The following is a 14,195-nucleotide window of genomic DNA, read 5'->3' as shown; positions in this document are numbered from 1 at the left end:
AAATCGTAAAAATAATTTAATATGTTTAACATAAGGATTTGTCTCACAAAACATGTAAAGACATTCAAAAGTGGTGAGAAAGAGATTGGCATAAGTGCAGGAGAACGGCGTGCCCATGGCCGTGCCGGTGACCTGCCTGTACTAATCTATGCCCTCCAAAAATTAATTATGGGATAAAACGAAAAGCAAAGCTTCACAAACAAAGGAAATAAATTCCTCCGTTTTTTTGGTCTCATGGAGGATTTCGCGGATGGCTCGTACATCTGCATCCCAAGGGATGCGGGTGTATAAATTGTCCACATCAATGGAGGCAAGCTGAAAATGTTCTTGCCAATGAAAACTGTCAAGGTGGGAGAGAAGGTCACTGGTGTATTTAATGTATGTGGGAGTGGCTTGTAAGGGGCTTTAGCAACCATACGAGATAATGATTCAGTCACAGTCGCAGATTTGGTCGGCTTTGTGACTTAGGCTGGGTCCACACTACGTTTTGTCCCATACGGGAGCGCATACGGCAGGGGGGAGCTAAAAGCTCGCGCTCCCGTATGTTACCGTATGCGCTCCCGTATGTCATTCATTTCAATGAGCCGACCGGAGTGAAACGTTCGGTCCGGTCGGCTCATTTTTGCGCCGTATGCGCTTTTACAACCGGACCTAAAACTGTGGTCAACCACGGTTTTAGGTCCGGTTGTAAAAGCGCATACGGCGCAAAAATGAGCCGACCGGACCGAACGTTTCACTCCGGTCGGCTCATTGAAATGAATGACATACGGGAGCGCATACGGTAACATACGGGAGCGCGAGCTTTTAGCTCCCCCCTGCCGTATGCGCTCCCGTATGGGGGAAAACGTAGTGTGGACCCAGCCTTAAGGATCTTTGGCAAGAAATACCATTTTGCAAACCTGGGTGAGAGGGGCAGGAGTTTTTCAGCAGTGTGTTGTGTTATTAGGCCTTGTTCACATTTGATTCTTAAAAATGTGCGTAATGCACCTAAGGTTTTACTAGTAGGGTTAGAGAGAAGAGGCTCATATGTGGATCTGTCTCCCAGTCATCTTTTGGTTTCTTCAAGGTAATAGACGGCTGTCATCACTACAGTACCGCCACCCTTGTCGGCTTTAGCAGTTTTTAAATCTGATCTGGAAGACAGCCACTTAAGAGCACGTTCCTCTCTAGGGGTAAGGTTAGTCTTGGGTAGGGGATAGACTATAGCCTTCACATCCTGCCGGACTGCTCGACTGAACAAATCTAATGAAAACCTAGATGGATTGCCACCTTTAACCCCTTAAGGACACAGGGCGTATCCATACGCCCCCGTTTCCGAGTCCTTAAGGACTCAGGGCTTATGGGTACGCCATGCGTTCTTCCGTCCCCTGTCGCTCGCTGGACAGGGACCGGTCCGGGATGCCTGCTGATATTGTTCAGCAGGCATCCAGGCATATCGCCCAGGGGGGTCCTGAGGTCCCCCAATATCAGCAATCGCCGCAAATTGCCGGTCAATTCAGACCGGCGATTTGCTGCGATTCCGTTCCTTGCCGCTCGCTGGGCGGGGATCAGAGCCGGAAGAGTGCCGAGGGGGATCCTGAGTAAATGCTAAGCCGCGGTCTGTGGTGGTTACGGGTCATTTGGGTCACGTGTTACCCAATGACCCGGATAATTATGATGATCGGTGGTGTAATATACACCACCGATCATCATCCGTACAGTACTGGGGGCAGTATGGGGAGGTGGGAGGTGGGTGCAGGAGCACGATGCTCCGTTCTGCCCACCATTCTTCAGTGATCTGGTGTGTAGGACGGAGCCCCGTGCTGCCATCTCCCCCTCAAAAAGTGAAAAAAAAGTGCCCCCTTTCTGTGGCCCCTTGGTACAGAAAGCAGTCAGAGAAAGCAGTAGATAAGGTAGGGACAGTTAGGGGTTAAAAAAAATGTTTTATTTTTTGGCGTACCGTCTGTAGGGGTCCGTAGCCCCTTTAGCTCCGTGACCCCGGCCCTACAGGGTCGCCTCGGTCTGCCCCCAGCATTCTTTTTTTTGGGTGCAGACCCGCTGCTGATCAGTCCCGTAATACTGATTAGCGTTTTTTTTTTTTTTTGGTGCAGGCACTTTTCGGGTTATAGCGGATTTTTTATTTATTTTTTGCACCTATAGGCGGTCCGTGCCACCAGTAGCAGGCCTGTACTGTGTGGACGGACCGTACCGCTGGGTGCAGCCTGCCCCACCGCTGTTAGTGATTTATCACTGATCAGCATTTCTTTTTGGGCTCAGGCAGGTGCATTTTTTCGGGGTTAAGCGTTTTATTATTTAATTTTTTGGGTATTTTGTGTGGGGGTCTGTGTACGTACCACTAGCCATTGTTCTGGGCTGAGTGGCACTGACTTCTGCGCCCCCTGCCGCCACCAAGCGCTAATCAGTGTGCACACCACTGATTTGGTAAACGCTTTTGTTTTGGCGCAGGGTTTTTTGCGCTTGAAGATTTTTTTTTTTTAAGTCTTTTTCTTTTTTTTTTAGTTTAGTTTTCTTCTATATTTTTATATTTTTATTCTTAGGTTAGGGCGGGTTAGGGAGGTAGTATCGCACCACACCACACGCAGCACATACACAAATAAAGTCTTTTCCCCCACATATATATATACACTTCACCCCCATTAGAGTAGGGAAATGGCCTGCAGGGCGTCTTCAGAGGAGGCATATGCCTTACTTGCCTCCGAGTCTGAAAGCGCCTCAGAGTACGAGGAAGACCCCACTTTCCTTATTTCCTCGTCCTCCTCATCATCTTCTGATATTGAGCCACCAAGGCGGCGGAGATGCCGCAAAGCAAGGCCGCAAACCTCCTCTGTTCCTGACCATGTGCCCCATGCTAGTATGAGTCCCCTTGGCGCTCATACTAGTCAACCCCCCAGCCAAGTTCACTGGTGCCCCGGACCGGCGAACTTGTCTGGACTCAGCCAGTGGACCAGGATCCCGTTATTCCTGAGTTTGTTGGCGACTCAGGAATCAAGATTGACATAGTCGGGTTCACTGAAATGGACTATTTCAGTTTTTTTTTTCAGTGACGACCAAGAGTTTGTTGCCGCAAACCCGGGCTCATTTTTATCTAGACCCAATGGATGGTATGCCGTCAATGCGGCAGAAATGAGGACCTTTTGGGACCTCGTGCTGCATATGGGTCTAGTTAAAAAAAAAACAGTGTCAGACAAGGGACGTCCTTTACCAGACCCCGCTCTACAGTATCGCCATGACACGTCCCCGTTTCGAGGCCATTCAGAAATGTTTGCATTATGCTGATAATGCGGCATGTCCCCCATTTTGGGAGGCCTATATCCCAGGGTGGGAGGTCGCTATTGATGAGTCTCTCATCAGCTTTAAGGGGAGACTCATCTTCCGTTAATACATCCCTACAAAGTGTGCGCAGTATGGTGTGAAGATGTATAAACTTTGCAAGAATACCTCAGGGTACACTTTCAAGTTTATAGTGTATGAGGGACGAGATTCCTGTTTTGAACCCCCAGAATGTCCCCCCATTCTAGGTGTTAGCGGGAAAATCATTTGGGGCCTTTTGCACCCATTGCTAGATAAAGGTTACCACCTTTACGTGGATAACTTTTATACTAGTATCCCTCTCTTCACATCCCTCACCGCCAGATCCACGGTCGCTTGTGGGACAGGCCTTCCGCCCCATCCCCTACACGCTCCTATCCCCCATGAAAACCTGTTGCTGGTAAGGTATAAGGACAAGAGGGATGCTCACCACAATTCATGGGAACGTCAGCACCCCTGTCCCTGTGAAAGGCACCGCGGGACTGGTCCTCAAGCCCGATTGTGTTCTGGACTACAATCAGTATATGGGGGGAGTTGATCTTTCAGATAAAGTCCTCCAGCCATATGATGCCATGTGGAAAACACGGGTATGGTACCAAAAAAGTTGCGGTCTACATGGTACAGGTTACCATGTACAACTCTTTTGTACTGTCCCAGTACCATGGCAACACAGGGACATTCCTGCAGTTTCAAGAGGTAGTTCTAAAGGCCCTCATCTTTGGTGACCGCCAAGGAGTGGGTCAGAGCACCTCTGGAACTTCCATGCCCCGGATCGTCCCCAGCCAACACTCTCCAGGTGAGGTCCCCCACACTGCACTTTTTTCTGGGATCGTCCCTTCTTTACAGTGTGTTCAGAAGGACACCACCACTCAGTGTGACACTTGCTCCGATCATCCGGGCATCTGCATTAAAAACTGCTTCAGGGAGTATTACACTTCCATGGAGCACTACATTTTTTTAAATCTTTTTCCCTGATGTTACTTCAGGGTTTGGGGCGGGCATCATTTTTACTTTCGGCTATACTCTGGGTCATCATTCTATGAATATAATTGGCATATCAATATTAAAATTGCAATTTTCATCCCCCCCCCATAGTACACTTCATCCATTCCTGGAAAATAAATTTAGGGAGCACCTATCTGTTCCAAATCTCCACTTCACCCCTATACACCTTCCCTAGTGGTGTACTGTTTGTAATAAGCTCACATGTGGGTGTTCCTTTCTTGTATTATCCTCTGAATGTATGTAACTGTTAGGTCCGTAAGAAACATCGGCCTCAAATGCGAAGAGTTCTCGGTCATGAGCTCTGTCGTATTTCCAGGCGACAATTCGGAGTCACATGTTAGTTGTTCCCAGAAAGATGAAGCAGAGCATAGGTTGAAAATTGCAATTTTCAAAAGCTACCCTTCATCTATTCCTGGAAAATAAATTTAGGAAACACCCGTGCGTTCAAAATGTCCTCTTTAGCCCTAAACCCATTCCTCAGGGTGGGAACTTTCTGTAACGGTGTCACATGTGGGTATTTCATTCTTGTATTTTTCTCTGAATGTATGTAACCGTCAGCTACTGATATGCCATAGGCCTCAAATGCAAACAGACCTCTATGACTTCTGAGCCTTGTTGTGTGCCTGCCCAGCACGTTACCCCATATGTGGATGTATTTCCATAGTCAGGGGAAAAAGCCATCCAAAATTTGTAACCCAATTTCTCCAATTACCCCTTGTGAAAATGTAAAAAATTGGGTATCCCCAGCATTATAGTGTAAAAAAAATCAAATTTTTCATTTTATGGACCACTGTTCAAAAAATCTGTGAGGTATAAGTACTCACTGTACCCCTTGTTACCTTCCTTTAGGGGTGTAGTTTCAAAATTGTGGTCACTTGCCAGGGTTTTTTTTTCTTTTTAATTTTACGTCAGAACCTCAACCATTGCAGTGCAAAGCACCACTTTAGGCCTCCTATGTCATCGGTGCTGTCTCACTCCTAAGCCCTGTTTTGCACCCGCATAGTGCTTTACGCCATGTATGGGGTATATTCTTATTCTGGAGACATTTTGGCTACTACTTGTGAAACGATTTTTTTTTTTGGTTAAAACCAGCAATTTAGTATTAAAAATCTAATATTTCACTTTTACGGCCCACTGTTCAAAAAACCTGTGAGGTGTAAGTACTCACTGTAACCCTTGTAATGTTCCATATCCATGTTAAGGACTAATGCAAATCACTTCTCTAGTGTGGGCTCTGGTGCAGATAATACAGGCATAAACAGAATACAGAGAATACAGGCATTTTTGGAGGGCAGAGATTGCAGGCAGGTGACTGGCACGGCCATGGGCATGCCGGTCTCCTGCACTTATGCTAATCTCTACCTCGCCACTTTTGAAAGTCGTTACATGTTTTGTGAGACAAATCCTTATGTTAAACTTATTAAATTATTTTTATGATTTGTCGATGATGTTCTGGTGGTGTGGGAGGGCTCTGAGTCTCTTTTTCTTGAAATTGTCAAGACATTAATGACTGTAACAATGAGAATATGCTGTTTACAAGTGCATTTGGAGGGTCAAGGCCCGAGTTCTTAGATGTACAGCTACGGGTAGAAAATGGGTCCCTGGTTACCATGGGTTACCGCAAATCCACCGCCCGTAACGCTCGTCTACATTATCAGCGCTCCCATCCAATGCACGTGAAAAACAGAATTCCCTATTCCCAGTTTCTTTGCCTTAAGAGAATCAACAGCAAACCTGACGTATTTGAACACCAAGCCGAAGATTTCCTAAGGCCCTCCACAAACATTGGTACATGTTAGAGGCTGATACCGATTTACAACTGGTAGCTGCCTCTGAACCCTTGATCACCTATAGCAAAAATATAACCTTAGGTGACAAACATAAACAAATCATGTCCAAAAAGAAAAAAGAAGAGGAGCCCACAGGATCTAAATGGCTCACCAAACATACTCCTAGAGTATAACATCGCTAGCAGACAAATACATTTAGGTGGATTTACCCACATAGTGAATAACCTTATCACCTGTCCCACATCACATGTAGTATATTCTTTGCTTTTCCCATGTAGTAAATACTACGTGGGGAAAACAATACACCCCCTTTATATTCGGATCCGCAAAAATTTTCACTCGATCAGAACTGGGATTGGTGCCCCCACAAAAATAGCCCATGTCCGCGATGCACATGACAATGATCCTACCTGTTTAAAATTTGCAGGTTTGGAAAGAATCAATCCTTCTGTGTATGGCAGAGATCGGAACAACCTCCTATTGAAAAGGGAGGCTCGTTGGATTGTAAAACTTGATGCGACTGGAGACCTGGGACTAAATGATCGTTTTGAGTTGCTCCCATTCTTGTAATCTCTTTTTAAATATAGGTCACATATGCCTTTGTGCCCATTGATCTTTGAATTCTTCACAGATTATCACATGGCTTTGTTGTTGTTTGGGTGTTATCATGACTACCTCCCCGTCGTGACCCACATACTTAATTGAGGTGCGCCGGTGTATCGGTTAGTGGAAGCGCCGTTGTGCTTGAAACAGTGCTGTCCCGAGACCCCTGCCTCTAGACCCTGCCCGCTGAAGTAATGTATGTCCACCAATACCTTCAATAAAGATCCCTGAATGGTGAGTGCTGGCCGCTGTCTTTTCTTCAGTTCTATGATTTCATACATGTGAATTGGCTATGTGCACCACCGAAATCAGGGCAGGTGCATGAAGTGGAGCACTACTTGGTATCACATTGCATACTACTGCCAGTGCCTGCCACTGCCAGTGCCTTTGCCTTTTGCTTTGAGCCCTAGATTTAGCCCCCTCTAAAGTGAGACTAGAACCTTTTAGGGATGTGTTTCAAAAGGTATTTGCCTACACCATTGTATTAGAAGTAGCTGCATTAGGCTTTATTAACAGAATATTTTTCTGTGATTCTCTTTCTAAGTGGCTCCTAAGCATACCACATTTTTTAGCCCAGAAATAAAAACTGATGCGGTTCAAAAATGAGCCGACCAGAGTCACAATCTGACTCTGTTCGGCTCATTTAAATGAATGGGATGCAGTGCAGTTCTGTCTGGGATACGGCAGTGGACGGTTTTTAAATTTCCCCGCCGGATGCAGCATAATCGTAGTGGGAATGTAGCCTAAATTCAATAAGGTAATGACTACAGATGAGGAAAATATGATATTACAGAGGGATCTGGGAAAGTACAGACATGGTAAAGGTAGTTTAATGTGAATAAATTTAAGGTTGTGCAGTTGGGCTGTAAAAATGTACAATTGTGTGCTAAAAACTTAAAAGATTAGGTAAAACTTATTCTGAAAAGGACTTGGGGATACTGATGGACAGTATATTCACAATTTTTGCGTTCAGTGCCATACAGCTGCCGCCAAGGCTAGCAAAGCCATTGAATGTATGAAAAGAGGCATAGAGGCTTGTGACAGGTTTACTGTAAGAGCAGTGAGACTATGGAATGCTCTGCCACATGATATTGTGATGTCTGGGTTCAAGGAAGGTCTGGATGTTTTTCTGGAAAATATAATATTACAGGTAGTGATGAGCGGCATTGGCCATATTCGAATTCGCGATATTTCGTGAACATATAGACGGATATTCGGCCTATATTCGCGAATATCACATATTCGTTATATATGGATACTAGATTTATGAGGATAGAACGTTTATCCAGGGTCCTTATTATGATTGCCATACTGGAGTCAGGAAGGAATTTGTCTTCTGTAATTGGGCAATTGCATCAGCCTCATGCTTTTTTTTTTGGCTTCCTCTTGATCAACACAGTAAGGTTTAGGTTGATGGTAATGGACTCTTGTTATATTAATACACAAACTAGCCTGAACTAACTGCAAATTGTTTCTGTTTTAGTAGATTGCTAATGTTTTGCATGATAGTAAACTGGATTTTTACCATTTTGATTGTTCTGGGAAATAGCATTATAACTAGCACGAAATCCACGGACAAAGTTGCTGTTGCTTCCTCTGCTGTTATAGACCACACTCAAACCGTTCAGTGAAGAGGTAAAATTCCTTTTTGATGTTCCACAAAGTTTTCCCAGTAATGGGGAACCATAAGGTGTCCCATCAAATACTGACACATATCCAGATGTACAATAAGATGAATTTTCAACTCTGTTTTGAAAAATAAGAAAACACAAATACATATAAGCAGCAAGATTCTAATACATTACCAGTGGTTTAGATTCCAAGTTATTGCAACATTGGATAACTTTCAGGCTTCTACATTTGTAAGCTACTTTGCAAATGCAGAAGTTAGCTCATACACAAAACATCTGGCAGTGTAAGATTATCAGAATTAGGGTTATTTAGTTTAGAAAAAAGAAGGCTTAGGGGAGACCTAATAACTATGTATAAATATATCAGGGGACAGTACAGAGATCTCTCCCATGATCTATTTATACCCAGGACTGTATCTATAACAAGGGGGCATGCTCTACGTCTAGAGGAAAGAAGGTTTCTACACCAGCACAGACAGGGGTTCTTTACCGTAAGAGCAGTGAGACTGTGGAATTCTCTGCCTGAGGAGGTGGTCATGGTGAACTCTGTAAAAGAGTTCAAAACAGGTCTGGATGCATTTTTGGAGAATTATAACATTGCTGGTTATGTATACTAGATTTATAGGGACAGAACGTTGATCCAGGGATTTATTCTGACTGCCATATTTGGAGTCGGGAAGGAATTTTTACCTCTAGTATGAGGGTTTTTTGCCTTCCTCTGGATCAACTCAGTAGGGACTCATTAGGGATATAGGTTGAACTTGATGGACTTTGGTCTTTTTTCAACCTCATGAACTATGTTACTATGTGGTGGTAATCTTGAGACAGTGGCAAATTACCCCAGAATCTGGAGTTATCCAGAATGGTTGGGAGGTATGTGGCCTGACTAGACCTGATACCTAAAGGGGAAAACAACAGTAATACATCCTTTCTGCCTCACTCATACAGAAAAACTCTGCTAATCTCCAGCTGTACTGAGACTATTTAACCTATCTTATACTTATATACTAGAAACCGTTATGTAATGTACAATGAGAAAAATACTAAGAAGGGGCAGTAGATGGCAGTGTTGCCTACCTTATACAGGCTAAATGCAGCATGTTAAGGTGGTAACTACTATATTTGGTAACCCTTTCGATGCCTGCTAGGAACACTGGTATATTTAAAGGGGTATTCTGGCTTTATACATCTTATCCCCTATCCAAAGGATTTATAGGGACAGAATACTAGATTTATAGGGACAGAAACCTTAATCCATAGGAAACATTAATGCTTATGAAGAAATATAAAATCCCATCTCTTCCCCAATATCGCGCCACACCCCTACCCTTCAATTCCCTGGTTGAACTTGATGGACATATGTCTTTTTTCGACCGTACTAACTATATAGAGGATAAGATGTATGATCGCAGGGGTCCCGCCGCTGGGGACCCCAATGATCACGGTGCAGCCTCTGGCATTCCATGCCGGGTGCTTCCGCCAAGTCCATGCCTCCTAGTTATGTCATGCCACGTCCCCTCCATTAATGCGTCCCCAGCGGCAGGACCCCTGCGATCATACATCTTCTTCCCTATCCTTTGGATAGAGGATAAGATGTATAAAGCCGGAATACGCCTGTAATAAAAAGTGCATTTGTACTGCATACAAACATGACAAATATTGAAGTGGAACTATCTGCAGCCCAACCCCAAAGATGTGCTCTAGGAAAGATGTAGACGGTATTATATAATTTGTGTCAAATAAATATAAATGAATACTTACGCAAAATCAATAAAGTAGAGCTGGATAATGCTGTTTGGGACTTGAATGTGCCAAACACAGTCTGCAGGGTTGTGTGAATGCGGATAAGCAGGGCTTTCAATGACACCCCAAGGATTTCTCAGGATCCCACCACAGTTAACTACCAGGAGAATTTTTTTTTAGAAAATTGTGTTATTTCTAAACAATATAATTGCATCAAGCATTCCCATTATACAGTTTGTTAAAGGACATTAGGCTAATGAAAATGTAACAAGGACTCTTAGAAAAGTTAAGACATTTCTTAATGCATTATCTTCCTTCTAGGTTGATTTATGATTGTGTGAACTCAACATAACACAAAGACAGATATGGTATTTTGAATTTGGTGTTGCACCACTATACTTCATTTAACACACTATATTTGATGTACAAAGTGGCTTATGAATAAATAGAGTTTAAAAAAAAAATCTTTATCATTAATCAGATTAATGTAAAAAGGGGAAGTAGAAAGGGTTTTATGATATGGAAAGGCACTCCTGTCCCTGTGTTTCTGAACAAAATTACCCAGCTAGGTGATGACGTACAGGTGTTAGGCTAAGAAATGGTAACCCTAGTGGCAGGAGCAGACTGACCGGCCGGTCTGTCCGGACATGGTCCGAGGAAAGGACACACTGCTGCTACTGGGGATCCAGGACACTTGCCCCAGATCCCCAGGCAGGCTAGGGCTGTTTGAGCTGTATGTGCAGCTCACGCATACAGCTGAAAGCCTCTTCTCAGTGTGAGCTGCATCTGTGGCCTAGAAGACATGTGACCTTCGCCCCCATACAGCACGCAGTGCAGGCACTGTTGACGTCACTGATCATCGCCAGCACTATGGAGCCAGAAGAATCCGTCTGGCAGAAGATCGCTGCATTGGACAGGTGAGTGTCTGTTTTTGTTTTTCCTTTTTTATTTTTACTTGGCACAAAGGGAGGAGGGGGTATGGTTTGGGGCCTGGGGGGTAGACCTTCCTATATTCCTGGCTACCTTACTACCTTCATACCTGGCCTACATACCTGGTTGGCCAATTACCTACCTACATACCTTGCTACCTAACTGCTTTCATACCCGGCCTACATATCTGGCTGCCTAACTTCTTACCTACATACCTGCCTTATTACCTACATACCTGGCAACCTAACTACATATCCGGCTACCTAACTGACCTACATACATACCTGGCTACCTACCTACATACATTGCTACCTAAATACCTACCAACCTACATACCTAGCTACCTAAATACCTACCTACATGCCTGGCTACCTACCTTCCTGCCCTTATCTGTGCAGGACACAAAAGAGGGCATTATTACACTTCAGGGCCTAAAGATGGGGAGAGTGTATAGAGAAGGGGATGGCACTGGAAAAGAGCAGAATCTAACATGTTTGTCCTGCAGATGTTAAGAGATGAGATTTGGTGGAGAGAAGTCGATATGGCGGTCTGATGCAGATGGAGAAATAAAGGAAAGGGAAGGATGAAAGTGATCAGAAAAGATGTCTGTGAGTTCCCTAGATGTAACAAATGTAACTGTAATCACTTATATATGTATGGTATAGTGATCCTGTGTACAGCTGGTATCAACCTCTATATGATCCTGTATATAATACCTTATATGGTACAAAGATCCTGCGTACAGCTGATATCTACCTCCTATATGGTCCTGCAAATAATCATGTATATAGTATGCAGATTCTGTGTACACCTGGTATCTGCCACCATATGGTGCTGTATATGATGATCACTTATATGGTATTGTTCTGCCTCTCCAGTCTAAGCATTGAAAGTGTGATCTCTGAAACTTAGTTTGTGATGAGATAGCAGTAGCCTCCAATCTTAGTTGAATTGGCTGACAGTGACTCGATCCAAATGACACCTTGTAGATTGTGATGAAGTTTATTCCAAACTGTGCAGATCATACACCGATGAACAAATATCTGTGTTGAGTGAGGGTAAGTTCAGAACCTAGTTGGAATTCCTTAGCACTGATGGCATGATCATCAGAAGGAAATGCTGTCATAACCTCATTGCTGTTGGAAATGATTTTGTGTGGTCAGAGGTTGGCAGTAGCGAGCATGTTCTGAGTTATGTTGAGAAGGTTGATGGCTTCTTCCTCCTTAGAGACTTCAGACCTTAGTCTACGTAGAAGTTCCTTTCCACAAACTGACGTGCATCAGACCCGAAGACTTGTTCGCCTTCTTGGGCTGTTTTCCTCAGTCCATAAATGGCTGGTTTTGGTTAGTTATGTCCTCCAAGTGTGAATGGTGCAGGGCAGCTTCATCGTTGTTAGTTGGGATCTGATTACACTCGATGATAATGGGCAAGGGTATTTCTATGTTGCTATTGAGAGGAGAAACTATGAGGCCACTGGCTCTTCTAACCAAGACTTCTGTAATGCCTGCACAAGTACCCCGGGTATAAGGTACAGCATCTCCTGCTATGCCTAACAAATCAAAGAACCTTGTGCTTGCAAGAGATCCGTTACTCTGATCGTCAAGAATGGTATACAGTCTTATGGCCCTTTCAGGTTGGCCCTTTGAGTATACATGAACCAAGCATATTTTTGCACAGGATTTCTCACAAAGTCCTTCCTCACAGACTTCAGTGCATGTAGAGAATATTGGGGAGGAGACAGCTGTTCGTTCAGTGTGCTCCCTGCCATGCTTTGCCTCGGGAGGGATATCTGTGGATGGAGTAGAACTGTGTTGGTACAGATGAAAGGCTTGTACATGGTTGTCATTACCGCATTCCATGCATTTAATGATGGAATTCCAGTCTTTTTCAAGGTGTTTGGTGTAGGCACAGCATCTGAAACAAATTCCAAATTCCTTTAAAAGCTCCTTATGTTCTTGTAGAAGGTTGTTTCTGAAGCCGATGCATTTCTTGAGTGGATGTGGCTTGTTATGTATGGGACATTGGCGATTTGGATCCTCAAATTTCTTGTTTTGCCCAGTCTTTTGAAGAACCGTAGCAGGTGTGAGTTGAACATCAGACCCCTGCGATCTCTGTGCGTTATACATGTGTTTTCAGGTCCTGGAGATGGTGAACTAAGTGGGTTACAGTCGCTGTAGAAGAAACTTGGGTCATTCTTAGAGTCCGCGATTTCCCTGATGAAGTCACAGAAAAAAGAAAAGGGAAAGGCAAATATTTTTTCTTGTAGGTTGATCCCCGACTAACCCATTTTTCTTAAATTCTATATGGTAGCTTAAGGACAATAGGGTTAATGCCACGAGGGGTGTTGAGGTAACTGAGCCCAGGTAGGTGGGTATCAGCTTTAGGAGGTGGAAGCTCTAGTAGAAGATCACTGAGTTGTTAAAGCTTTAGATTGTCTTTAGCAGTAATCCTTGGGAAGCCTTGCAACCTTATGAATATGGCATTTTCAATGGCCTCAGCGCTGCCAAAGTTACGTTTAAGTCTGTCCCAAGCAGTGTCGAGACTGGCAGCAGGATTGGAAGTGTAAACTGTTTTCAGTCTTTTGATACGTTTAGCAGACTGGGGACCTAGCCACCTGAGTAGATTCAGTTCTTCTGCAGCAGTGATATCTACCTCGCTGATGGTGGCTTTAAAGGTGAATTTACAGCCTCTGTAATTTTCAGGTTTGTCATCAAACTTGGTGAGGCCCGTCTTAGCGACATCTCTGCGAAGCATATTTTTAGCAAACTGTGACATGTCTGTGTTTTCAGACTTTGAGTATACGGTTACAGGTGGGACATAGTTAGCTGCAGTGGCCGGTACACTGATGTTGAGTGACTTGGGAACATAAGATGGTGCTAAGGCGTTCAACACTGGATCTGGCGTACAGTCCAAGGGTGTGTTGGTTTGTAGCTGTATAGTAGGGGGGGGGGGGGGTGTTAGGAGGTAACTGGTTAGTGCCATAGTAAGGTAGAAAGTCTTTTCTGTCCATACCAGTTTCCGCTGCTTGAGAAAGTGCAGTAGGTGCAGAGAAAATGCCTTGGTTGAGTTCTTTGGCTGCTATGACAGAGTGATGGAGTTCTGATGTGTAAGATATAACAGATTGACTGCTACTGATGGCTCTTTCATTGTCACTAGTGGCCTGCTCTAGGACTCTTAGTCTTGC

The 14,195-nt window shown here is 44.1% G+C and overlaps 1 protein-coding gene across 1 annotated transcript in view; it reads right to left on the bottom strand.

Moving 5' to 3' along the window:
- The window catches only part of DMBT1 (deleted in malignant brain tumors 1), a 222,876-nt gene that overhangs the window by 18,033 nt on the left and 190,648 nt on the right, over positions 1–14,195 (bottom strand). Inside the window, exons 18-19 of the mRNA XM_056563617.1 lie at positions 10,100–10,238; positions 8,233–8,453 (exon numbers count right to left, since the gene is read on the bottom strand). Of these exons, the coding sequence (XP_056419592.1) occupies positions 8,233–8,453; positions 10,100–10,238 (360 nt within the window). The remainder of the gene's footprint in view (positions 1–8,232; positions 8,454–10,099; positions 10,239–14,195) is intronic.

The sequence above is a fragment of the Hyla sarda genome, chromosome 3 (assembly GCF_029499605.1).
Source record: "Hyla sarda isolate aHylSar1 chromosome 3, aHylSar1.hap1, whole genome shotgun sequence".
NCBI classification, from domain to species: domain Eukaryota; kingdom Metazoa; phylum Chordata; class Amphibia; order Anura; family Hylidae; genus Hyla; species Hyla sarda.
The sequence above is the reverse complement of the archived record's forward strand: the minus strand, read 5'-3'. Positions and strand labels throughout refer to the sequence as shown.